This window comes from Eubalaena glacialis, chromosome 1, assembly GCF_028564815.1.
Source record: "Eubalaena glacialis isolate mEubGla1 chromosome 1, mEubGla1.1.hap2.+ XY, whole genome shotgun sequence".
Classification (NCBI taxonomy): domain Eukaryota; kingdom Metazoa; phylum Chordata; class Mammalia; order Artiodactyla; family Balaenidae; genus Eubalaena; species Eubalaena glacialis.
The window spans coordinates 233178908-233202920 of record NC_083716.1 but is presented as its reverse complement, the minus strand read 5'-3'; the positions used below and the strand labels follow the sequence as shown (position 1 = coordinate 233202920).

Below are 24013 nucleotides of genomic sequence, written 5' to 3'. Positions count from 1 at the left end.
TGAAGTTTTCTTTGAAGAAAATTCACTGAAATCATATCAAGTGAGCTTGTTAATACCAACACCCCAGGAAATAGCCTGGTGGAACTGGGACCTTGGTCCCCACGGGGTTTTCACCCTAGTTTCTGGCAGCTCCTGGGGAAGCCAACCTGTGTTTCTCTAGTCTGCTGGGGAAACTAGAAGCAGAGGCTTAGGTCAAACCAGCCGGGGAGAGAGCCGAGTGCGGTGGCCTCCCACCTCTGCCCCTGGGTCCTCAAGGATCACTGGGTGCTCAGGCAGATAGCAGGCAGTCGATTGGGCCAGGCCAGGGCCACCAGGAGCCCATCTGCCCGTCTCTGGTCAGGAAGGCCGGTCTGGGGGCCCCTCCCCTCGGGCAGGGCCAGGCCTCGCTCTGCCCCCAGGCTCCCTTGCTGCTGCCAGGGCACAGGATCGGGACAGGAGATGCTGGGGTGCTGGCCCCCCCTAAGGAAGGTGGACAGGGCCACCCAGAGCTCCGGCCTTGGAAGCGGGGGTGGATGGCACAGGGCCCAAGCCCCCCTCCTGAGGCCACGGGGTGGGGGGGCCAGTCGGCAGAGAGGAAGTGCTGGGGTGGGGATAGACATAGCTACGTGCAGTGCAGTGACGGGTGAGCCTGCCGTCTTGCATACTAATTCCGTTTCTAATCAGCCAGAATGAGGCGCTGGCATCAATCTGCCACGCGGCCAGCTCTGTGAATCATCCTGGAACTGACGGGAAGGTTCCCAAGGGTGGCAACCCCGGCTCAGCGGTGAGGGGTGGAGCCCGGGCCAGGTCCCCCGTCCTGGGTCCAAGGGGCACCCCACCACCCTGGCCACCCCGGTGCCCCACACAGCAGACAGCACTTCACACTTGATTTTATTCCATGACACTGATTTACTGAGAACCCCTGGTTTCCTGGGCACGGGAGGGCAGTGGGTAACCTGGCAGAAGGGGCGCTGGCCTCCCAGGAGGACCAGGTCTAGCTCTGCGCTGCTGAGCACTGGCCAGGCCGCAGCCTTCCATCCAGCCCCTCCCTCCCCCTCCAGTTTGAAAACCAAGCTGCAAAAATAAAATAGAATGAAAAAATAAAAACAAAACCCTGAGTTGTTAAAAACCAAATTAAAAATCCCCGGTGGTGCCCAAAGTTCCTATTCCTAGAGGAGTGGAGGAGGGGTGGGCCGGGCTGGCGGCTTCAGTCCTGCTCCTCCTCGAGGTCGTCACCGCCCCGTTCGTCTTGCCAGCCCAGGAGGCCCTCGGTGCCGGGTCGCTTCAGGACGGCGCTGTACTTGAGGGCCGTGGCCTCTGCCCGCAGCACCACCTCCACCAGGCTGAAGATGCTGACGACCTGAGGCAGAGCAGAGCCCAGCAGGGGACGCGGGTGCTGGTGAGGGGGCGGCCCGGGGGGCTGTCCACCCAGCCGGGCCCCGGGGCCCCTCGCTCTGCCTCCCTAGGCCTCCGCTGGCCCGTCTGTAAGCGGAGCTTGTTCAGGGCGGAGGCCATGGGGTCCTGGTGAGAAGCAGAGGAGCCACGTGCTGCTGTGGGCAATGCCTGCTGGGGCCGCTCAGCGCCAGGGAGAAACCACTGGGGTCCGGGTCTGCTCTTTGAAGCGTGTCGTAGGTAAAAAGCTGTTTCCTTGGGTCGGAGGTCTACGGCATTCATCAGATTCTCAAAAGGCCCCCCAAAGTTAAGGGCCCTGCTTTAGGGAGGTAGGCAGAGGCCCCTGCCTCTCCCCAGGGTGGGTGATTCCGGGGAAGGAAGGCGCTGCCAGAAAGCTAGGCCCAAGGAGTGGTGGGGGGGAGCCGCTGCCGGCCTTGCTGCGTAGAACCTGAAATCGCAGCCGGGAGCCGGGGGTAGGGGGAGCCCAGGAGGGGAGGCCTGGGGAGCGCGCCCCAGGAAGCAGGAGGGGGCGCACCAAGAGCGGGGTGGACGGGGACCCAGTGGTGTTCTGGAAAAGCTGCCCCACCCCCGGGTCTGACCTGCTGCGCCGGCTCGCGCTCCACGTCCTCAGGCTCCCAGACGAGCGTGAGCTCCGGCTTCTTGCCCATCTTCTGGAAACGGTATGACCGCAGGGGCAGTGCCTGGGGGTGCACACACCTGCATCTCAAGACCCGGGCTCTGAGCGCCGCCTCTTAATCTCTGACCCCGCAAGGCCCCCAGTGCTTGGAAGCAGCCCCCGGCCTTGGCCCACCTCTGACTGGCCTCAAGGGAGCTCCCTGCCCTGCTGCCTGACAGTTGGCTGCTTGACCTTTGATGGGGGATGGGCCGCACCCTCGCCTCCTGCCTCTGGCCAGCTTCTGGGAGGCCTTGAGAGGCCACCTTCACTGAGGGGCGGGGGCCGGGTGGCACCGGTGGCTCCATGTGTTATTCGGGGCAGGTGGTGGGTCTGTCCTGCCTCATCGGGGACCATCCCTGTAGGGTCGAGGTGGACCGGGCACCTGAGGCTGGAGGGCTGCCGCCCCTACCGGCCCTGGGTCTGTTAGCACAGACTGAGGGCTGGGTTGTGAGCAGAGGCGATCTAGACCTGAACTCCATCCTGTTCAATGAACTTCAGAACGAGAGCCCGACTTGATTTCTCCTGGACTCCATTCTGTCTCTCCTGCTTGATCCATTTCATCCATACCATGTTTATTCCACACTATGTGCCGCGTTCTGCACTCCCCAAGGTCCTCTGGGTGTTGGGAAATTCAAAGCCAAGGTCAGGGGCCAGGTGGTGACTCACTAACCACAAGGTCAGCTGGAACAGGTCCCTCGGGTGGCATTAGACTGGCACCAAGTACCCTTGGAAAGAACCTCGAATAAAGCACCCCCCAGGGCAGGACCAAGGCAAGGGCTAGCCTCTTCCTTCTTTTCAGGGGATACAGCTTCCAGAGTGGCTACGGACCATTCTCTCTGGTCTTTCCTTCCCCTATGCTCCTTTAAAAAATCTCCCGAAGCCTGCCTACCCTGCTTCCTATACTGGTTATGGATGGACCTGATCTCTGGTTGCTCAAGTCCTTGGGAAAGAGGCCCAAGCCTGACCCTTGGCCTGGATCCCCGATCCCAGGCAGGCGCGGCTGGCTGTCTCGGCAGGACCCATCGCTTGAACTTGGTGCCAGCACAAGCCACCGCTGAGCGAGGGGCGCAGTGTCACTGCCCCACTGTGGACAGGGACAGCAGGGCCCTCGGCCTGGGCTCCCATCCTGCCTGCTCGTGTGTCCACCAAGGGCTGTCCCTGGGCCAAGACCCCATCAGATGCTGGGGAAACAGGGAGGAGACCCAGCAGCGGGAACAGGGACAGGCAGGTGGGAAGGGAACGTGCTAAGTGGACGCAGCTCGGTGCTCCCTCTGCCCGTCCAGAACATCCCTAACCTTGGCCCTGGCAGCCCCCGGTACTCACATTACAGTAGATGCGCTTCTGTACCCCGTAGCGCAGCACCAGCACGTCGAAGGCTTGGTTCAGGACGCCCATCACCATGGCTTCCGACTCCAGGGGGCCGCTCTCCTGCAGGGCAGGGCTCCAGCCAAGGCTCGGCCAGGGGATGCAGTTTCCCCCCAGGGCCCACCCCAGCTGCCAAAGGCCCCGGACCCCTGGAGCCCTCCCTGTGAGCAGGTGCCCTGGTGGGAAGGTGGGGTGGAGGGAAGGGGAGGGACGACAGGCTGGTGGCCTCACCTTGACCAGGATGGCAAAGAAGAGGCTGGTGCTGAGCTCCTGCACGCGCTTGGATGCCATGCGGCGGTCATTGCAGTGGTCAGCCTGCTTCTGCAGGGCATCGGGCTCCACATCTGGAAGCTCCCTGTAGCCTGGGCAGAGAGTGATCGGGGGTCCACTGGCGGGTGCTCTGTGTGTGCCGGCCTTGGCGGGGTGACGGGCAGCATGGTGCCCCTGGCCCGGGTCAGATGGGGCCTGGGAGCCCCACGCAGAGCTGAGGCCTCCCTGATGCCCAGCTTGGGAAGGCCGAGAAAGGGGGGGCTTGCCACGGTGAGGGCCCTCGAGCCCCTAGCACATGCTCACAGGGGAGGTTCTGGCACAGGCTCCCCTACTGCTTGGGCTGCCCACCCCTTGGAGCCTTCACAGTCATGGCAGTGTGGCCTCTGGCCGCTGGGCACCCACTCTGGGGGGGGGGGGGAGTAGCCCTTAGCTGGGCACAGGCTGGCACCGCCCCCTGTGCTGCACCCCTTACCCAGCGTGGCGGCCAGGAGGCGATGCACCAAGACGTCAGCGAAGCGGCGGATGGGAGAGGTGAAGTGCGTGTAGAGCGGCACATTGAGGGCATAGTGGCGGAACTGCGTCTGGTCCTGCAGCACCCCCGAGCAGAAGTACAAGGCCATCTGGGGAGGTGGGGCGGACCTCAGAGCCTGGCCAGGCTGGGTGCAGGCTGGGTGTGCTCTGCGAGCCTGGGAGACTCAGAGCCTCGTGAGGGGCAGTCTTGGGGGCGTGGACCCACCTGCCAGGCTGCGGGCAGCTGAGCAAAGCTGGGCAGGCCCGAGGACGTCAGGGGCTGTTCTGTGTGAGGGGACCCTTGGGGCTGCCATGAGACTGGGCGGAGCCATGGGTGCCCTTGCCCCTCTCCTGCTGAAGGCAAGGGCAGGTCTTGCCCAGCGCCCCTCTGCCAATGACCGGAAGTGGAGTGGGCCGGGGGGAGAGGCTGTGTGTTTCCTGCTGGGAACCCTTAAGATGCTGAAGGGTCTCCTCCCTCAGAGCCCTGGGGGACCTGCCACCCAAGCCCTCGGGGAGGGGAGGGGAGGGGAGACCCTGTGCTGAAGTCAGAGGACAGCTGGGGAGGAGCTGGAACTCATCCTCCTCCACAGCCGGTCACTGCTGAGTTTTAAGGGCCGTTACTGCCAGGAATCAGGAGGAAGGGATTGTTTCTGGTTTGCCCCCTCCCCAGGACGGGGCTGGGAGAGCTACACTGAAATGGGGAGCAGGACAGAAAGCCCATGGCCATGCCGGACCGGGGGCTGCAGGACTTCGCCAGGACACAAAGCCCAGCACCACCATGTGGCCAGAACGGGAGGCAGGAGAGAAGGTCCAGGATGCCCTCCACCCAGAGCAAAACGGGCGCCTGGCTCTTCCTCTCTGGCCCTGGTCCAGCCTTTGGTCTTAGCCGACCTCCTGCCCTCTAGTCCTGATCCCTGCCCTGCTGAAGGCCACGCCTGCACCCCAGCACCTCTGTGCCCCCAATACTCCACCTCTCACCAGCCAAGGGAGCCAGTGGTTGGCCAGTCTCCCAGCCTCAGCCCTTCTTGTCCCTGACAACCTGTCCTGAGATGGAGACCCAGAGCCCTGAGTTCAAAAGGCCCTCCTACAGGGCAGGAGTTAGGACTGTGGCCCAAGGAGAGACGCTGAGTTTCTCTAGGGGCCCAGCAAACAGCCTGGCCCGCGCGGTGCAGCTGTGCTGAGAGCCTTGGCCACGGGCCCTGAAGCCGCTTGCCCTGCGCTCCCCGAGTTCTCAGGGCTGGGAATCCAGGACCCGCGGCTGCCTGGGAGCAAGTGACCAGGTTCCTCGGCCAGGGCCAAAGTCACACCCTCGTGTGTTCGCTCGCTCCCTCCCTTGCCGCTTGCTCACCCTCACACCCTCCCGTGTGTTCGTGTAAATGGGACAGCCGGCTCCGGTTACTCTGTGTATGACGGCCTTGGAATCCAGGACGCAGCTGGTGGTGCCCTGCTCGGCTACCCAAGTCTGCTTCCCTTCCAGCTCCCGCTGGGCCCTGGGTTACCTGGGCCCTGGGTTACATCTCGGGTAAGTCACTGAGGGAGGGAGCAGCCTCCACTGTGAGCCACGTTTGGCCCTTGTTCTCAGAAGTGGCCCAGTTCCCCAGACAAGCTGGGGTGAGGAGGGCAGAGGGTCCCGGTTCCCTTCCGGGGTGGCGAAGGCGCCTCTGGGCAGCGTGGGATGGGTGAGGACCCAGCACTGGGACACAGACAGGAAACCAGGCGCCACAGTCACTCTGGTCACTCGCTGACATCAGATCCCTGGGCAAAGGCTGGCCTCTGAGGTCACTGGCAGGCAAGGCCAGGAGAGGTCCGGTCTTTTTCAGGCTCTGGGTGACTCAGGAGAGGACTCCTTTCCTTGGAGCTCCAGGGCTGGGTTGGCCTTGGAGGTGGATGGCTTCCAGAGGCTGGGGGCAGGGAACGGCGGCTCCATCGGACCTGTATGTGGTGTCAAGCCCAGTGGCCAGAGACACACGCCCCGCCTCTCCATGGGGGGTGCTTTACAGTGCTTGGTGCGGGACAGACATCGGTGACTGGGGGCAGGGTAACGGCAGCCAGACCCAAACGGACCCGATGGTCCCACTCCTGGCAGAGCTGTGAGGTCTCAGAAAACAAGTTGGTTGTGACCAGCTGAGATGATCTGGTTCTTGGGAAACAGGCTGAATCTGCCCAGTGACTGAGCCCCTGAACAACGGTCTATCACTGCTCCCAGGCCGGGCTGGGGCCACCGCTGGACCCATTAGCATCCACAGCTCCCGCCGACCTGACAGTCCACAGGGGTGCTTCCTTCCCAAGACGCTCAGCCCCACAGGGGCTGAAGCGTGGCCTCGGAGAGCTGAGACTGGCTGCCAGGAGCAAGCCCACTGTCTACCTCCCAGGCGGCCGGCCTGTCCTCTAGCTGCAGACACAGCCTCACGGCCTGACTCCCTCTCTCCCGACCGGTTGGGACAGGGAGATTTCTCTGCCTGGGGTCCGCAAGCCACAGTGGGGGCTAAGGACCGACCCCCTGTGCAGGCTGCTCCGGGAGACCAATGTTCTCTCTCCTCTCCAGGGGCCCCATCTGACCATGAGTTGCTGACCAGGCCCCATTCCCTTGTCCGAGCTGGTCTGGTCTGTGGGGTCCGGGCCCTGGAGTCTTGGGACGTGCCCTGGCGTGGCTCCCCGCCTGCTGCCAGGAAGCAAGAGCCCCAGAGGCCATGCAGGGGGGCAGCAGGGCAGCGGGGCTTGAAATGTCTCCTCTAACTGAGCCCACCGGCAAGTCTGAGCAGGAGGTAGCAGATCAAGCTCAGGAGCCCAGGGACTACCTGTGCTGGGTGTTGCCTGGGGGCATCCTCCCCAAACCTCCCCTAAGGTGCTCCGAGCCCGCGGAGGCATGGGTGCTCCAGGGAGAGGCGGGAGGATGGAGGACTGGCCCTTCCTTACCTGCATGGGCCGGGAGCACATGTTGGTGAGCACCTCCTTCCGGGCCAGTGAGTACTTGTCATCTCCAAATGTCTCCATCAGACTTTTCTAGAAGGAACCCATGTGATATGCAGTCAGGCCTGGGGAGAGGCTCTGGGGCCCCATCACCCACTGATCATCTGCCCCTGGGGAGGAAAGGTCAGCCAAGGGGTCCAGCCCTGCTCAGACGGCCATGGGTGGGGTGCAGGGGGGCCGGCAGGCCCCAGACTGTGTCCCACACTGGGTCTGCCTCGAGGGTCCTGGCTTGAGGTCAGTCCTTCCATGTCTAGCTGGCTGGCCTGGGCAGGCTGGTTTCCAGCTGTCTGACCTCAGGCAGCTCCCCAGCCACCCCAGGCTTGGAGCACAGATGGGGACAGTCTCCCTCCTTTGGAATGAGAGCCGAGGCCATGGATTCCTGAGCCCCATGCTGCTCAGTTCCAGGTGGGGAGCATTTGATACCCCTTACCGTGAAAAACAGCCTCTGGCTTCCAATAATCCCAGCCCCTACTGAAAGCCTCTGGGTCCGAGCCCGGCCCATCCCTGGCCACAGGGCCCTGCCCACAGCTGAGCCCTGAGGGGACTCCCTCGGTCTCCCGGGCTCCCCGCCAGGCCCCGTGAGTTGCAGGCTTTGTCCCCAGGCCCTCCCCTCTCCCTTGGGGTGGGGGGGATCTGGCTAAAGGGTAACGGACCCTGGTGGGATGCAGAGGCTGCTGAGCCCTGGCTTCCAGGCCTTCTTCCTCCTTCCCTAAGCAGGGCCTCCCCCGCCCCTGTGCTCCCAGCACTCACATTGAGGGCCCCTGCAGAGCTGAAGTCCATGGGCAGCCCCATCTGGTCACAGAATTCCACCAGGTCATTGAGCATCTTGGTCTGGGGTGGGGGGTGCCGCCGTAGCAGGGCTCGCTCGGGGAAGGTGCGGTGGATCTTGCGGGCCACAGCCATGTTGGCCAAGAGCATGAACTCTTCCACGAGCCTGCAGTGGGGAGGGACCGCGGGGGTCATTCTTTCCTGCTTCACTGCTGGCTGGCTCTCTTGCACCCTTGTCTCAGCTTCAAGATGCCCTCCCGGCATCCGATCTACTTTGCTCCTGCAAGTTGCTTTCTCCCTCATTCCTCTGCTCATGCCCCTCACTGCACTAACCAGTCTGCACTCTTCTCTGCTGATGTGTTAGCTCGTGCGCCGTGTCCCCTACTAGATGGGGATCCTGGAGAGCAGGGATGGTGCCTGTCTTATTCCCTGCTGTAGCCCTGGTGCTTGGGACCTCACCTGACCCAGAGAAGGTGCTCAGTAAAGATCTCTGCTGAATGACTAAGCTTCCCAGAACACTGGGGGGCATGTCCAGCTGTAAGAAAACACTACGCCCGGGCAGGTAGAGGCAGGCGCGCAGACCCAGGGCCCCCTGTTCCCAGGAGTACGTGGCTTCTTTTCCCCCCTGGAAAGATGAGTGTTTCTGAGGATGAACAGCAGAGTCACAGAGGGCAAGAGGAAAGCCATGCATTTTGGGACAAGACAAAGGTGTTGCTGAGGTGTTCAAACCACAGAGGCACCCTTCTAGGAGTTAACCCTCTAGGCCTGCTTCACCTGAGTGTAATTAGGGTCGACGAGTGTGAATGGATGTGGCTCCAAAGCAGGCCAAGAGTCACAGGGAGGAGCAGGGACTGATGGGGGAGGGCAGAGTGTGCCAAAGTGCAGGAATCAGGCAGAGGGGGACCCTGCATCACAGCGCTGAGGTCAGCACCACCCTTAGCCCCCCGATCTGGGGCAGGAAGCCCACGTGCTGCTGTCCCGCCCAGGGCGCCCGCAGAGGACAAGTGGATCAGGCACGTGTACAAGAGCTGAAGCCTCCAGGAAGGGGCGTGGGTGTGGGCTGGTGCCCCACGTGGGGAAAGCCTCCTCCCTTGGGGAGACCCTCGGGGCCTTGCCCAGCTTAGGGGAGCCTCTTCCCAGCCTTTAATCTGAAGCTCTAGGCTGTATGTCAAGCCCATGCTTCTCCCACAGAGGCAGGAGAGGTCAGGCAGGAAGCTCTGGCAGGCCTGGCAGCAGCTGGAGGCCCGAAATGAACGTCCCCTTCTGGAGGTGTGGGCAGTGCTTGGGGTTAGCCTCGTCCCCTCCCCAAGCTCTTGGGAAGAAACAGCCAGTGGGGGGGACAAGAGAGTGAGTGGGCAGAGCCCCCCCTTCCCCAGGCTGGGCCTCCATGCTGAGGGGTGGCTCTGGTCTGCCGGGCTGTCGCCCAGAGCACGTCTGTCTCCCTGCAAAGTCCACCCTATGAGGAAGAAGGGCTGTGGAATGCCCCAGGGCAGGCACCACCAGGACCAGGCCTGGACCTCGGGAGGAGGCCCACCCATGGCCTGCACTCCTAGGTCCTCCTGCGTGGGCACCGTGGTGGGCCGACCCCCAGCCCACCACCCACCATGGGGAAGGGCTTGGGTGAAGGACTGCAAGGGTCAGGTCTCAGTGGCCCTTCCGCCATGCAGGAGGCCTGTGTGTGGAATGAGTTCCTTCATTCCCTGCTGGGTTGCAGCAACAGTCTTTTAAGCGGCCATCCTGCCTCCCACCCCAAAACCTGTCCTTGAGCATATCACTTCCTGCTAAAAACCCTCGAGTTCATGCGCTGGAACCCGACCACCAAACCTCCTGAGCGAGGCCTACATCCTAGCTCCAGCATGTTCTTGCTGTAGGACCCTGAACAAGTTACCGACCTTTTCTGTTCTATTTTCTTGAACGTAGAACAGGGATAATAATAGCATTTGCTTCACAGAGTGGTTGTGAAAACCAACAGGAGTAAAACATGTTTCAAGGGTAGACCCTGTGCCTGGCGTGACGTCAGCCTCAAGACACGGGAGGTGCTGGGAATTCCCTGGCGGTCCAGTGGTTAGGACTCCGCACTTTCACTGCCGATGGCTTCAGTTCAATCCCTGGTCCTTGGGGAGCTAAGATCCTGCAAGCCGCGCGGCAGGGCCAAAAAAAACAAACAAACAAAGAAACAAAAAAAACAGAAAAAAAGACACAGGAGGTGCTTTCCTCTCTCTTACCTTCCATGCTAAATGGCCAGCCTGGGGTCTCTTCGTGGTGCCCTGTGATTTCCATCCCTGCCATTTGTCACCCTCCTTTGACCTTTCCACGTCTTCCCTGAAGGGCCTCTCCATCCCTCCTGGGCACTTACTGCCTGATTAGATACCTGGCAACAAGGGTCAGCCTGTCTAGGGCCACCTGTGTCACAGTCTAGCACCCTTTGACTCTTCACATTTGGTTTTCATACTTAGACCTTGTCAACTCGAGAGGAGTCTCAAGTCCTGCTAGATTGATGTCTGACTTGATGTCTTGCCTGCTGTTGGTCAGACCCTGCAGAGCACCATCACGTAAACGCTTCAGATGCACAATTCAGCCATTCGTTTGCTGCCTACTCAGCACACGTGATTGTGTGCTGGGCGGTTCCAGACTTGTCTCCCCATGCAGTCCCAGTATCACTGTGGGCCGGGGGCACACAGGCTGCTCCTTGGAGCCCTGCGGTCTAGTTCAGCTTCAGGCTTGGGCGAGGAGGGAGCATCTGTAACCTTGGGGCTGACCCTGGGCTGCGTTTTGCAAGCGTGGCCAGCAGGGGACAGCATGGCCCCATAGGAGGGTTGTGTGAGCTCGGGCTAGGGCAGGGCAAGCAGCAGAGCAGGGCTGAGGGGCGGGGGCTCCAGCCTGTGCCCCGCCCTCTCTAAGCTCACCCCCACCCCTTGGGTCAGAGGAACTGAATGCTCAGGGAGCCTCCTAATGAGGAGCTGTGCTCCTGCTCCTATTTCCTGCAGGGGCCCTCCCGCCTCCGGATCTCATACAAGGAGGAGAACCCCGGGAAGGGACAGGAGGGTGGGGCTGATACCCGAAGCCCCAGGCAGTGATAACGGTCCTCAGTCAAGCTGCTTCTCCAGCGACCCCCGTACAGTCCCACGAGTCACCTGGGGCTGGTGAGAGGAAAACAAGTGCGCTCCTGTTACCCTGAAAGTCTTGCGAAGCTTTGGTCGCAGGGACTGACCTTGGACAGGTCCCTTCGTACGTCTGGGGGCTCCACATCCCTGAGTGTCTCAGCCCGTCTCTCAGGACAGGGGGCGGGAGTTAAGAGGGCAGCCTCCCTCCAAGACAGTTCAGAGATACGGCCCATGCCTCCCAGAAAAATGTCAGTGTCACCTAACAGGGAGGTGGCACAGCAGTGAGCCCGATCCCTCGGTGCTGCCACAGCTCATTAGCGTCCTAGGATAGCTGCAGGGACCCTCTCCCCACAACCTGTCCTCAAAGTCCTTCTTACATCCCCAGGTGGGGGGCGGGGGTGGGGAGGAAATGCAAGCCTGTGGGCGGGAGAAAGCAGAGCAGGGCCTGGAGCCTGAGCCCGTCCAGCCCTGGGGTGGCTGGGAGGGTGCAGCAACAATGGCGCAGGTCCCCCCACGCAGCGTGGCAACAGGAAGGCCAAGGGAAAGGCAAGCGATCAGCAGCCAGATTGCAATGAGTTCAGGATTCACCGTCAGAAACGGGGCCGGGCATCCGGAAGGGGAGCCGGGCTGGCCAGTACTGGGGCGTGGGTAGGTGGGTGTCGCTGCTCTCATCTGGGTCAGCGAAGGGGCCCGCTCCTACGGGGCTGCACAGGTCCTCCTCACGGGTCAGTTCCCGGACAGGCCAGCAGGGGGCGCCCAGCATCTTCCTGCCGCAGGACCTGGGACGTGGCAGGAGCAGCTTAGAACCCAGCAACTTCTGGGCAGGAAAGAGCCTTACTTTATATAAACTGCAGCCCTGCGGCCCAAGGTCCAGGGGTCTCTGGGCTCCCATTCAGTGTGTTTTTCCTTGGCTAAAGCCAGCTCTGGGGCTGAGGGCTTTGCTCAGTCAGGGAGAGGGAACAGCGCTCTGAGGGAAGGCAGGCTGATTAGAAGAGGCGCTCCCACAGCTGACCGGTCAGCAAGCACCCCTTCACCCTGATCTCCTCCTGCCTTTGAGGGGCAGAGCTGCATGCCCAGGCCCGCAGCCAGAGCTCAGAGATGCTCCAAGCTGTCCTGGGTGGTTAGGTTGTCCTCTGAGAGCAAACTGCACATACTGACTGGGGTGTGAAACCCAAGCGGGGATGGAGCCCTGCACGCTGCCCTGGCCTCAGACTTGCTCCCTGGTCTGGGTACCTGCCCTGATCATAACCCAGCCCCCGCCCCAGCACGGCACAGGCATGGGCTCACTCCCCTCTGCAGGGGAGGGAGGCGGGCGCTGGATCTCAGCAACTGCCTGACAAATGCTCTAAATAGGGCTCAGGAATGGCCACCAGCCAGGATCACCTTCCAGAACCGCAAGCCAAATCCTCAGAGCTGGGGCCTTGGTCTCAGGCCTGGCATCTGCTGAGCATCTGGAGCTCAGTGCCACCAGGGGCCCCATGACCCTGGAGGGCTGGGCCGGCTCTGCTGTGACAGACAGATGAAGGTCTAGCCAGGGGGCCGTGCCAGGATGCAAGCTCGGCAGCACTAACTCCGCAGTACCCCACCTACCTGTGCTCTGGGCCTCCAGGTGCTGGAGGGAAGGCTTCTCATCCCAGGGAGGAGGTGAACAAGCCTAGAGGCCTCAGAGTGCCTCGCCTGCTACGGCAGATGGCAGGTAAAGACCACAAGCAAGCTACACACAAGTACACACACTCCTAACGCAGCAGGGATGCCTCGTCTAGAGTGGTGTGTGCCAAACTGTGTTAATGTTACTTAACAAAAAAGTATAGATATATATGAAACGCTAGGGCCTTAGTTCATGTGATTTTTTAATATAGGACATCTCTTTGCCTTTAAGATGCTAACACGCATCAGGATCTGGTGAGAAGGAGCTACTGGGATGCGGCATTTACTGCTCACTGATGGCTGAAACTGTCTGTGTCACATCTTAAAGGATGATGCTCGGGAAAGGCCGCTCTACCTGACGGGTGAGACAGCGGCTAACAGGGAAATGGGCTAAAATGTCTGCCTCTTCGGAGGAAGGCTGCCCATCCTTGTCCATGAAGAAACGGGTGTCCGTGGCCACAGGAGGCCCTCTGGTTGGGCGGCTGGGCGTGTCCTATGGTGAGGCGCATGTCCTCACCTGTCCTGACCTGCCTCCTTCCCTGCTGCACGTGCACAGCCCGGGCAACTGGAGAGGAGGAGAGGTTAGTGGTTACCAGCTCAGCAGCCTGCCTTGAGTCCCAGCTCTGCCACTTGCTAGCTGCGTGATTTCAGATACATTTCTTAACCTCTCTGAATCTCAATTTATTTACCTGAAAAACAATGGGCATACGATAGACAAGTGCCTGGTCTTAAATAAATATTACATTATTATTACGCATACTGCGCAAGTGCCCCGACCCCAGGATTTGGGCTGAATATAGCAGGATCCTAGACGCTTCCCGCCATAATGCCACCACCTCGGTCCAGGCCTCCATCTCTTAGCAACTGGCCTCCCTATTTCTAGCCACTCCCTGCTGTTTTTCAGTCTTCACACCCAGAGAGATGCGTTCTCTCTCAAAGGCAAATCTGGATGGTCATGCCCCTCTCCTGCCTGAAGCCCTTCAGTAGCCACCACTGTCGTCAGGACAGTTCCACCTCCTGGTAAAACGAGGTTTTCCAGGCCACCTCTTGTCATGTGCCCGGGTCACCTCTCCCTTCTCACTGCCCCCCTAACCCTCACACTCCAGTCATACTGAATTCTTTTTAAAAATATATTTATTTATTTATTATTTATTTATTTGGCTGCATTGGGTCTTAGTTGCAGCACACAGGATCTTTTTCGTTGCGGCCTGCGGGCTTCTCTCTAGTGGCGTGTGGGCTCCTGAGCGCCCGGGTTTAGTTGCCCCACGGCGTATGGGATCTTAGTTCCCCGACCAGGGATCAAACCTTCGTCCCCGGCATTGGAAGGCGGATTCTTAACCACTGGACCACCAGGGAAGTCCCCATATTGAATTCTTGGGGCTCTTTCTCGCTTCTGTCCATTTGCACTGCTGTTCCCTTAGCCTGGAATCGTACACCATTCTCCCCCCATCTCTTTTTCTCAGATGTCCCTTCCTCTGGGGAGGCAGCATGAGGTGCCCACCTGGCTCCTATGTGCTTCCTGGGCATCCCTTTCCTATCCCATCACAGCACTTAGTCCACACTGCTGTGATCAGCCCTTTGATCGTAGGCTGTATCTCCCCTCCCCACCCAGTGCCGCCTACCCTGGGCCCAGTGCGAGGCCTGGCACAGTGCAGACGCTCAATAAATCTGTGCACGATGAAGGACTCCCAGGATGGTGCACACTCAGAAGTTGAGAGGGGCGGGGCCCTGCCACAAAGCCCCTTTTCTGCGTGGGCACAGTCCTCACGTATATACTTCTGACCCCTAACACTTGCTGCTAGAGGTTGTTGAAAACATAAAGCTCTGCCTAAGAAGCTGACATCATTCCCAAGCACCGAGGAAGAAGCTACAGCCTTCCCTTGCTCTTTGCCCATCCCCCAAGTCTACAGAACACCTGTCCCCACTCACAGCAAGCTGGTGGCATTTGTCATTTTACCCAACCCCCCTACAGCCATTCATTCGTTTGTTCACCTACTCACCCTCAAACCTTTTAGGAGCTGCTGCTGTGGGTGGGTGCAGGGAGAGAGGGAAGAGACATCTATCAAGCACCTGCGACAGAGGACAGGCGACAGCCTGGGTGTGGCCCATTAAATCCTCCTGCAGCCTGGGAGGTGCTTTCACCCCTTTCTAATGTGTGGGGAAGCTTAAGGTGCAAAAAGCAAAGGTGATCAGGCCCAAGTCCCACATCTCGTAACCAGCAGCTGGGTTCACCACCAGTTTGTGTGACCTCGACGCCCTGCTGCCTCTGCCATGTCCCGGGCCCTGCTGCCACCAGGAAGCCTTGGCCTGCCCTCCAGGAGCCCCCAGCCTCGTGGTGGGGAGATACACCCACAAATATAAAACCAATTTCAGGAGACGGCCAAGAGGAGGGAAACACTTCACATGAAAGGGATGAAAGAGTAAAGGTGTGGACGAGGGAAAAACATGCATCAGCCATATTCGGAAAATAAGGAATCAAGGGAAGAGGGAGGAGGGCTAGGAGGTGAGGGCGGAGACGGCCCTCCGGGGCCTGGGGAGCCAGACTCCAGGATGGGGGCTTCGCGGGGGAGCTGGGGGAGGCTGCTGAATGAGGACGGCCATGAAAGGGGAGAACACGGTGCAGTGGGGCACAGGGACCAGAGGCCCGGAGCAGTCAGGAGGTAGGTGACGAATCTGAGGGCTTGCAGGCCGCAGCCAGAGGCAGCAAGAAAGGCCAGGGCAGGCCCGAGTTCGGAGCTACACGCAAGGTGAGGCTCTGGGAGTGGGCGAGATGGTCACGGGACACAGAGGGGCGGAGGGGAGGGACCTCAGAGGGTGACGAGGTGGCCCAGAAGTCCACATGGCCTGAGAAGAGGGAACCAGTTCCAGCTGGGCAGTTGTCCCCCGTGCAGACCCTGAGCTGAGGAGGAGGAGGGCCTTGGAGAGGGCCGCCGGGCTCAGCAAGGAGGAGCCCGTGGCCATGGCCCTGAGGGTGGGGAAGTTGATTCCGAAGACCAAAGATTCAAGGGTGAGGGAGGCGGTCCCGTGTGGACTCCTCTCAATACATTTGTTGGTGAAAGAGATAATAGTTTGAAGAGAGGGTGAGAAGGGCCTCTGTACTGTTTTCTGATTGCTGTTTCAAGTTTCCAAAAGATCTGAATATGTTTTCAGAGGCTAAGGAGCTAATGGGAAAGAACCTGGGGGTCAGTACCAGACCAACCAACCATCCAGCAGGAAGTGGCTACCCAGGGAAGAGGCTATGCATCCTCGCAGCCGTGAGCTCCCAGCAGGGGAGGCTGGCCCAAGAGGTTTGGGTGGAGAGGAGGAGGCTTGTCTGGGCCTCGCTCTGCTGGAGGAGGACCCCAGGGGAGACCGTGCGTGACGAGCACCCAGGGAACCGCGGAGCATCACCCGAGGCACTGGCCCTAAAACCGTCTTCTCAAGTCCACTGGGCACAGGAGAGAAGAGAAGGGTCCATACCCGTCAGGTCAAGAGAGGCCCCCTGAATACAGCCTAGGGACAGGGCCGCCTCCGTGGGCTGACCCAGGGTTGGGGCAGGCACAGTCCAGACTGAGGTCAGCGCTGGGCTGGCCAAGCCAAGCGGGCTACGCTGCGCTCCCACAGAACTCCCAGAGACGACGGATGAGGCTGGCACCAGCGGCGGGGGTCTCAGCCCAGCGTGGTGCCGACAGGCAGGGCCCCGGCCCTCGGCCTCTCCACTCCTCTGCACCTACACTCTCAACCCTGCCTGGCCAGAGTGGCTGAGCCTCCAAGGATGTTCCGTCTCCAGATCCATTTTACCAGGCTAACCAGACGAGAAACTCACCCACCCCTTCCATACCCAGAACACTCAGAACGTGGCTTTGGAAGTGACTGGGGAGCCGGGCAGCCGGGGCAGAGTGGCACGGCTGCCGCCCAAACCTGAAAATGCATCCATTTTCAAAGATCAAAACCAACTGAGAGACGAGAACAGCCTCTTCTGCCCTCAGCCACCAGGGCACTCCTCGCAACTCTGCGGGAATCTCATGCAAATGGAATTAGGCCGCTTACAGAGAGAGTTCAATTAGCTCTCGGTGAAAACTGCTAACTTGGAAATTTGATAACAATTGCTCCCAGCCAGTTTCAAATTCATTTCTTCTGAAGACTAAATTTTCCCCACTTGGGCACATCCTCACTGTGGGCCAGGAGCCCTTGGGCTTCGCATTGGCCGTGAAGGCAGCCGCCGGGCCTCTCACAAGGGCTGTGCGCCCGAGCGTGGCCCCTTCTCTGCGGCTAAGCAGCCAGTGGGAGCGGAGGCCCTGGCCACCCTCAAGGGGCCCCCCGCTGCTCTCCCCGCAGCCCCTAATTGAGTGTAGTGTGGTGGAAAACGCAAGGGCCCAGGAGCCGGTGAGATGGGAAGTCAGCGGCCGGATGAGCACTAAAGTGGAAGCTGCTGGGGATGGGAAGGGAGCACGGTGCAGCTCTCTCCCAGGCCAGGGTGGAGCCGGAGCCCGGAGCCGGAAAGGGGTGGCCTGGAGGGAGGGAGCCGCAGGCAGTCTCCCGGGTGGGTGGGTAGGTTGGGGGAGCACCAAAGGAAATGCAGCAGACTGACGGAAGGGCGCCCATCCACAGCCGGCGCGCACCCCGCTGCAGGCCCGAGTGGAGGGTGCTCTGGCCGCCGCCCGGGCCTCGCGCTGACCCCTCTCCTCCTGGGCTCGCTGCAACCTGCTGAGCGTTTTGGACATTCCCATGAAACCACAGGGAAATGAATGGGGCCGAGTTCACAGGCGTGGAAAACCCCAGAGGAGAAGGCCTCTGGAGCCAGACATAACAGGCCCTGCGGGTGAAGCCGGAGCCAGGTTTCCTCTTCTGGGAGGCTGAATCCACTCCAGGGCCTTTCTATAGGTTCAGCGGGCGGGGCCCAGCTGCAGTGAGGAGGCACGTTTCAGCCGCTTGTTTTTCTACCTCAAAGGACGTCTCCAGAGGCTCCAGTTCAGAGCGGCCCTCGGGCCCTGCCAAAGGGAGGCCCAGTAGCTGCGGTAGGGAGCGGGGAGGGGGCTTGCCGGGAGCCGGGTTGACAGGCAGAAAGCGCTTTGTCAGCGTCAAGAAGCTAGAGAAGCCTCGCTCCCTTCCCAAGGTTCAGGGCTCTGCTCTCCGAGGCACCGGGCAGACCTGCGCGCTCGTGGCAGAAAACTCCCCCTAAGCAGAACCAGGCGGCAGTTCGTGCCGTGTGGCCTTGAAGAGCTGGGTAATTAGGGCTTGCTGGCTCCACCACGGTGTCGACACACATGCCTTTCTCCACTTCCAGCTGCTGTCCAACTGGAATTAGAACCGCTGACCAGAGGAGGTACGGCCAAGACGCGCAGAAGCCCCGCCACCCCTGGGAGCCGCTGTGGTGCCCCCAGTGGCTTATCTGCCCGAGGTGGACTCCCTGGCTGGCGTCCCTCTCAGGCCCCTGCCCAAAAGTGGGGGCCGGTTCGGCGGCCCTGGATAATGGACAGAGCCTGGGCAAGCGCAGTGGGGGCCAGCGCAGTGGGTCATCACTGACACTGGGAGAGATCAACTGTGATTTAGAAACTAGGCTTTAGGTACAAGAATATTCGAGAGATAAGGGTGTTGCGGAATGCACGGGTTCTCTCTCCCCCCCCCCCCCCCCCGCCCACACGCGCGCGCAGACACACGCTACAAGAGGCAGCTAGATGAGAGAGGACGGGACGCGTGTCCTTGGGAACTCAAGCTCCTCTGCTTTTGCACGTTAGAGCATGCTTCGCTCACCTCCGAGACAGTCTTGGCCTCACGGCCGCTGGGGAGCACCTCTCCTTAGGCAGGGCCGCCGCCCCAGCTGTACGACCACTAAAGGCTGCAGGGAAATAGGAACCACTGCTGGTCTCAGGCTGGGCACGTGATTTCATCGAATCCTCACAAAACCTTGCACGGCAAGGGGCGTGTCAGGCCTAATCTGCACACAGGGAAACCGAGTGTCTGAAAGGCCAAGGATGGTGACCATGTAGACTACAGAGCCAGCGTGTGGCAGGGCCGTGGTCTGGAGACTGGGCTTTTTGACTCTGAAGTCTGTCCTCTACCCCTAACTTGTGATGAGAGGGGCTGCCAGGCCTACCTGGCAAGGGCTGGTCGCCCTCAGCAAGGGCTGCAGCAGCTGAGGAGCCGAGGTCACTCACCTCGACCTGGCGTGCCACCTTCCCAGCAACCTCAGGGGGACAGCGCCTTTCCCCAAGGCCCCCTGCCCCCATGTCTGAGGCTGGCCATACTGGGCCAGCAAACACGCAAGCCCACCTCCAGGCCTGGCTGGGCTGGGACATTTCTGTAACCTTGGAGGTCTTATTTTTAGCCCTTGGTTTACCTCTGCCTGTCTCCTGCTCGGCGGACAAGAGGACAGGAATAGGACTTACCCCTACACCGCCACCTCCCCATGTGAACGCTTCCTCCCATCTGCCTTTGGGGCTCTGGCCTCCTTCTGTGTCTCGGTGTTGCCCCTGGGACGAGCACAGGGGCTGAGCACATTTGCCTTTACTGCTCTAGTTCTCCTGTCGCCGGCTAAAGACTTGAAGGTTCTGTCTCTTTCATCTGTGGACCTCTTTTTGGTGAACGTTACTCCTGTTCCACCTATGGAAACATGCTAGCCCAGTGGGTCAGAAGGGCGAGGAGAGTCGTGCTCGGGGCCATGGCCAGCTCGACCCTTAGACATCTTGGTCTGGAAGCCTGCCCTAGGAGCTGCCGAGACACCTCGGCAAGCCTCACATAAGCCTTTCTAGTCTGCCCCAAGAGGGTGTTTTCTCACTGAACTCTGAGCTGGGTAAAGAATTCTGGTCCTTTTTGTTTCCCCTGGTGAGTTCCATACTGTTAGAACTGCCCAGCCCCTGACTGTGTAAAGGGCCCTCAGAGGGGCTGGGCTAAGGGTGGGTTGGCTTCTTGCATCAAAGGCTGCAGCTCCCTCGGCCCCTGCACGTCTCACTGACCTGCTGCTGGCCTCAGCCCAGCTCCCCCGGCAGCCATGAGGAAACTGGTATCTCTCTCTGGGCCTCCTCTTGGGTGACGTGCACCCACACTTCCTAGGACCCCCCTGGGGCTTCCAGGCTGCTCCCTCCACCTGCCACCCCTAGCCTGCCTCCACTCAGTCACAGCTGAGTTTTCAAGGCTCAGTTCAGGCATCACCCTTCTTGGCCCATGGTCCTCTGGGCTGATTCTAGCCCCAGAACTCATTGTTGGATTGCGACCGTCTCTTTTGAGGCCAGTTTTCCTGTCTGGGGACCAGGCCTTGTCTACCTCTGTGTCCCAGGGCCAGGGGCACGTGTAGGTGCTGTTCAACCTGGCTTAGACAGGCCAAGAGCTGCAATGTCAAATGCCTGTTTGGGGAATGAACGAGGCACTTCAGAGACATGATTTGCTTGGTGCTCCACAGAAAAGAGGGAAGGAGGACTGTTCTGGGGGGTGGAAGCAGAGACCCCCAGGAGAAGGGCCTAGGAGTGGGGTTCCTGCAGCTTCCCTTCAGCTGTTCCCTGCTGGAAGGCAGGCATGTGAACTCAAGAGACAGAACCTAAGTCAGCTTCTGCCAGCCTGATGGGACCTGCTGATTTGCTCTAATGAAATTCTTCCTTACCTGTAGATAGTCATCACTTAGATCCAACACAGGGTGACAGTATGGCTGGGGCTCATTTGTTGGTCACCTGATAAATGAATACTCTTGTCCAGAGCAGCCCACCTCACTCTAAATATGAAAACTAGCAGATTAAAAAAAAAAATCTTTCTTCTCCTGGGCTGTTTCCATTGAACTAACGCTTGTCTTATCACCCACTGGGATGCGGTATGTTGAGTCTGGCAGAGCTCTTCGTTAGTTATGTGACTCTTAAAATATTGACCCACAGTTTTATGAACCAGGTTCAGAGTGGTTTAAATGGATTTGTTCCCATCCAGAGCCTCTGGGCTTCCCCAACATCGTCATGTCCCTGCCTAGACACACACACAGCCAACCTCCAGGGCGCACCGGCTCTCCCTCCGCACACTGGGAGGGGTGGCAGGGGCGAGCAAGGAGACTGCTGGTTTTCATCCCCACCTCTACCCCTGCATCTCTGGACTGATGGAAGCTCTCAGATACAGGCTGTGTGAAGAATTCAGCCCTTTCCAGGTGCCACCCTCAACTCCACCTTAGATCCAAGGCCAGAACAACCTGGATTAGGCTGGGTTGATGGTAAGTCAGACGGCAAGGCCAGTGGATGTCAAAGCCTGACTGGAGCCCACGGTTCTACTTTCCTGAGCTGCCGCTCTGCAGGCCAAGTCCATCTTTTAGGGCAGCCTGGGATGCAGAGGGAGCCCTGCTTTTCCAGGACCTAGAGATGCTCTAAAACGGTTCTCTAGGCACCTGGGAAGCTGACCAGATTTCTGCATCAGCAATGGCCTCTGGGAGCTTCGTCACAGGTAGCTCAGGCCAGGCCTGGGCAGCCATCGTGACTGGGAGGACCGGCCCGTTCCATCCAGGCTTCCCTCAGGGTGAGAACTGCTCTTCCTGGCAGAGGCCTCAGCCCAGCTGTCCCCACCTGGGAGGAGGCCCTGCCCAGTGCCCTGCAGGGCCCTGTGCGGTCGCCTGGCTGTGGCCGTCCTCCCATAGCCACTGTGGAGAGAGAGACCGTGCTCCCTGGCTAGAGGTGTCTATGCCAGTCCATTTCCCAGCAAATCTTTGTGAAATTCAAGCCCAGTTCCTCACAGGTCACATTTGGGTGTTGCAGAATTACTGCCATCTGGTCATTCTGCAACAACACAAAGACTTGGGTGCTGGTTTCACCTTACAGGCAGTGCACAGCTCGGGGCGGTGTCCACTGCCAACTGCACGCAGAGACTGGGCGCATACCTCCACCATGGCCTTCGTCACCACCTGTGAATGTTACCTTACACAACTGTCTTCCTCTGCGGGCTGTGCGCTTCGGGGGGGGAAGATCTTTCTCATTGCCCAGTAGCTGGCACTAGCAGGTGTCCAACAGTTTGCTAGACAAGCAAAGGAAAGGTGTCTAGATCTGGGCTAGGAAACAACTGGCAAATGCATCCTCTGCCCATGAGGCACGTGGGCAGACGTCCTCAGGGCCCTTCCTTCCACACTGAGGAATTTCCGAGGGGTCACTTTCTAAGTTTGGCAGTGGGAAATGATCCATCTGGCAAGTAACGCAACTCTGAATATATAAGGGCTTCCTGAAGATTCCTGTGGTTCCCCGGCATGAGCTCAGCTTTATCAGGGCTCTGACCAGCGCTGGCCTCAGGCCTCTATGGAGACCTGGTCTGGCCTGGATGGGAAGGACGCACAGGAGGGCAGGCTTCTCCCTGTGGATGGGCAGCTTCGCTTTGTAACAAAGCATAGTGGGCAGCAGCAACCTCTCGTGCTCTTGCTTGTTGAAGTCAAGAGGGAAGGTGGGGGGGTCCACCATACACGGCCTGTGTAACCTGGACGGCTAACCTCCCCAACCTCCACTTCCCACCCCGCAGGGTGAGGATTAAATGAGACACATTACGTAAAGCTCTCATCTCAGGGCCCGGCAGGTTGCTAAGCATTCCATAAATATTAGTAATTATTATTATAAAAACCTTAAGGTGACAAGAGTCTGGTGTCATTAGAATACTGAAGAATGCTAGAACACAGAACATGAAGGGGGAAAAGAACAAATGCAGCCTACGCCCTGGAGACGTTCACTCAGCCCTTGCTGGGCATCTGCAGCGTTCCAGGCATTGCGCTAGGGGCTGGGGCAGAGACACTGTCCCAGCCCTTGGGCCTAGGGAGTCAGGAGGTAAACACATACTCACTCCCCTACCTCCCCATGAGAATTTTCTTAGTCACAGACTGGCTCTTTGCTCCGGCATTTACTTACTGAGTTCCCACAGCAATGTTCTCATCGCTTTGGGCGATGGATCCCTCAGAGGATCTGAGGAAAGTGGTTTTACACGGATTCCTTCACACACTCTACCCACAAAACCTCCTCCATTCTACTGCAAGGAGTTCATGGGTCATGAAGCCTAAGGTGGAGCCTGCCTCACAGGACACACAGCAAAGTACTGGTGTTTCTGAGGAGGCAAAGGGTCACACAGGCCATGTAAGAGTTAGGTTTGATGAGTCTAACAGTTGGAAAATACACCAGGAGAAAGCCGAGAGGAGTGAAGGCTTCCTTCAGCTTCAACAGCAGAACACTGAAGAATCTGACGGTTTCCTAGAATATTTAGGACACAAAAGATGGTGACCAGCTAACTGGTCTTTCATCTGCACTGAAGACTAATGAGAGGAAACAGACTGAGATGAAACTAGAGGGCTGTTAGAACTAAGGAAGAACTTCCCAACATGACAAATGCACTGAACAATTCAGTTCAAGTTGATTTAAAAAGTACACCACCATCTCACTTATCTAAAACTCAACCACATACTCAATCTTGAGTGTCCGATACATGGGGCAGAACCAGGAAACAACCAACAGACAAAGCCTTGGTGGCCAACACAGGTGCCGGAGCCAGGAGTCGAGTGTGACTCACAGGGAAGTCCCCCCTTCGCTCCTCACTCAGACCCTTTCCTCTTCTTGATCGACAATTCTGACTACTAGACTCGGCTTCCTGGCTGATTCCATACCTCCATGGCGCCTCATGCTCACAGCAGGCTGAGAGGTGCTACTGGTGTCTCCTGGACAGCAGCAGAGAAGTGACAACGGGCCCTGACTGTAAAGGTGGACACAAAGACGGTTGGGGCAGGGCCTCAGTAAAGTCGAGTGAAAGCACACGGCACCGTGGGAGTATTTAGTGCAGAGGCAAAGCCGCAGAGCGCAGTAGAGCCTAAGGAAAATGCTTTTGTATCACCATATAAACATTGTGAATAATCCTAAATTATTAAAAAGGGCTACATGATGTCCAGTGGACACCATTAAAGCAAAAAATAGGTCCATAAATTAAAACAAGAGCAATTCCTTCTGTGAAGTTCCAGAGAGCTCAAACACGAAGGTGTTTAGAGAAGATCACAGCTGGCCCACCACTGAGGGAGACACCATCGAGAGGACACCCAGGAGAGGAATGGTGCCGGGCGAGTGCAGTGCTGCTGCCTTGGTGGGCCCTGCTTCTGAGCGCTCCCCACGGCCCTTCAGTTACAGGGTGATGGGGGCGAGGTCCTCATCGACCCCAGGAAACGAGCCACGTCCTCTGCCACACCGGCCCACTCCTGGGCTTGGAAGGCAGACACCGTGTCTCACTCATCCTCAACCTTGGAGCCTGGCCCAGCAGCCCCTGGCACGTCCCTGGGTCGTTGGGTCACGCGGGGCTGGCCCGGGGCAGCTTGCAGTCAGCGGCGCGCTGTGTGCTCTGCATCTCAGCTAGGCTTTGCTGGGTTGGGTTTTCAGAG

General features: G+C 59.3%; 1 protein-coding gene across 5 annotated transcripts in view; it reads right to left on the bottom strand.

Annotated features, from left to right (window-relative positions):
• Positions 1-857: 857 nt before the first annotated feature.
• The window catches only part of DIS3L2 (DIS3 like 3'-5' exoribonuclease 2), a 378405-nt gene continuing 355249 nt past the window's right edge, over positions 858-24013 (bottom strand). For 2 of the 5 annotated variants that reach the window (XM_061188495.1, XM_061188488.1), the window contains exons 15-21: positions 7913-8096; positions 7109-7195; positions 4155-4302; positions 3644-3774; positions 3371-3475; positions 1971-2072; positions 858-1339 (exon numbers count right to left, since the gene is read on the bottom strand). In XM_061188495.1, the coding sequence (XP_061044478.1) occupies positions 1187-1339; positions 1971-2072; positions 3371-3475; positions 3644-3774; positions 4155-4302; positions 7109-7195; positions 7913-8096 (910 nt within the window). In that variant the 3' untranslated portion in view covers positions 858-1186. Of the gene's footprint in view, positions 1340-1970; positions 2073-3370; positions 3476-3643; positions 3775-4154; positions 4303-7108; positions 7196-7912; positions 8097-9822; positions 10062-10158; positions 10466-10988; positions 11071-11622; positions 11814-24013 lie in introns of those variants that run through there. The other 3 variants (XR_009700788.1, XM_061188515.1, XM_061188507.1) reach the window with 3 other exon arrangements.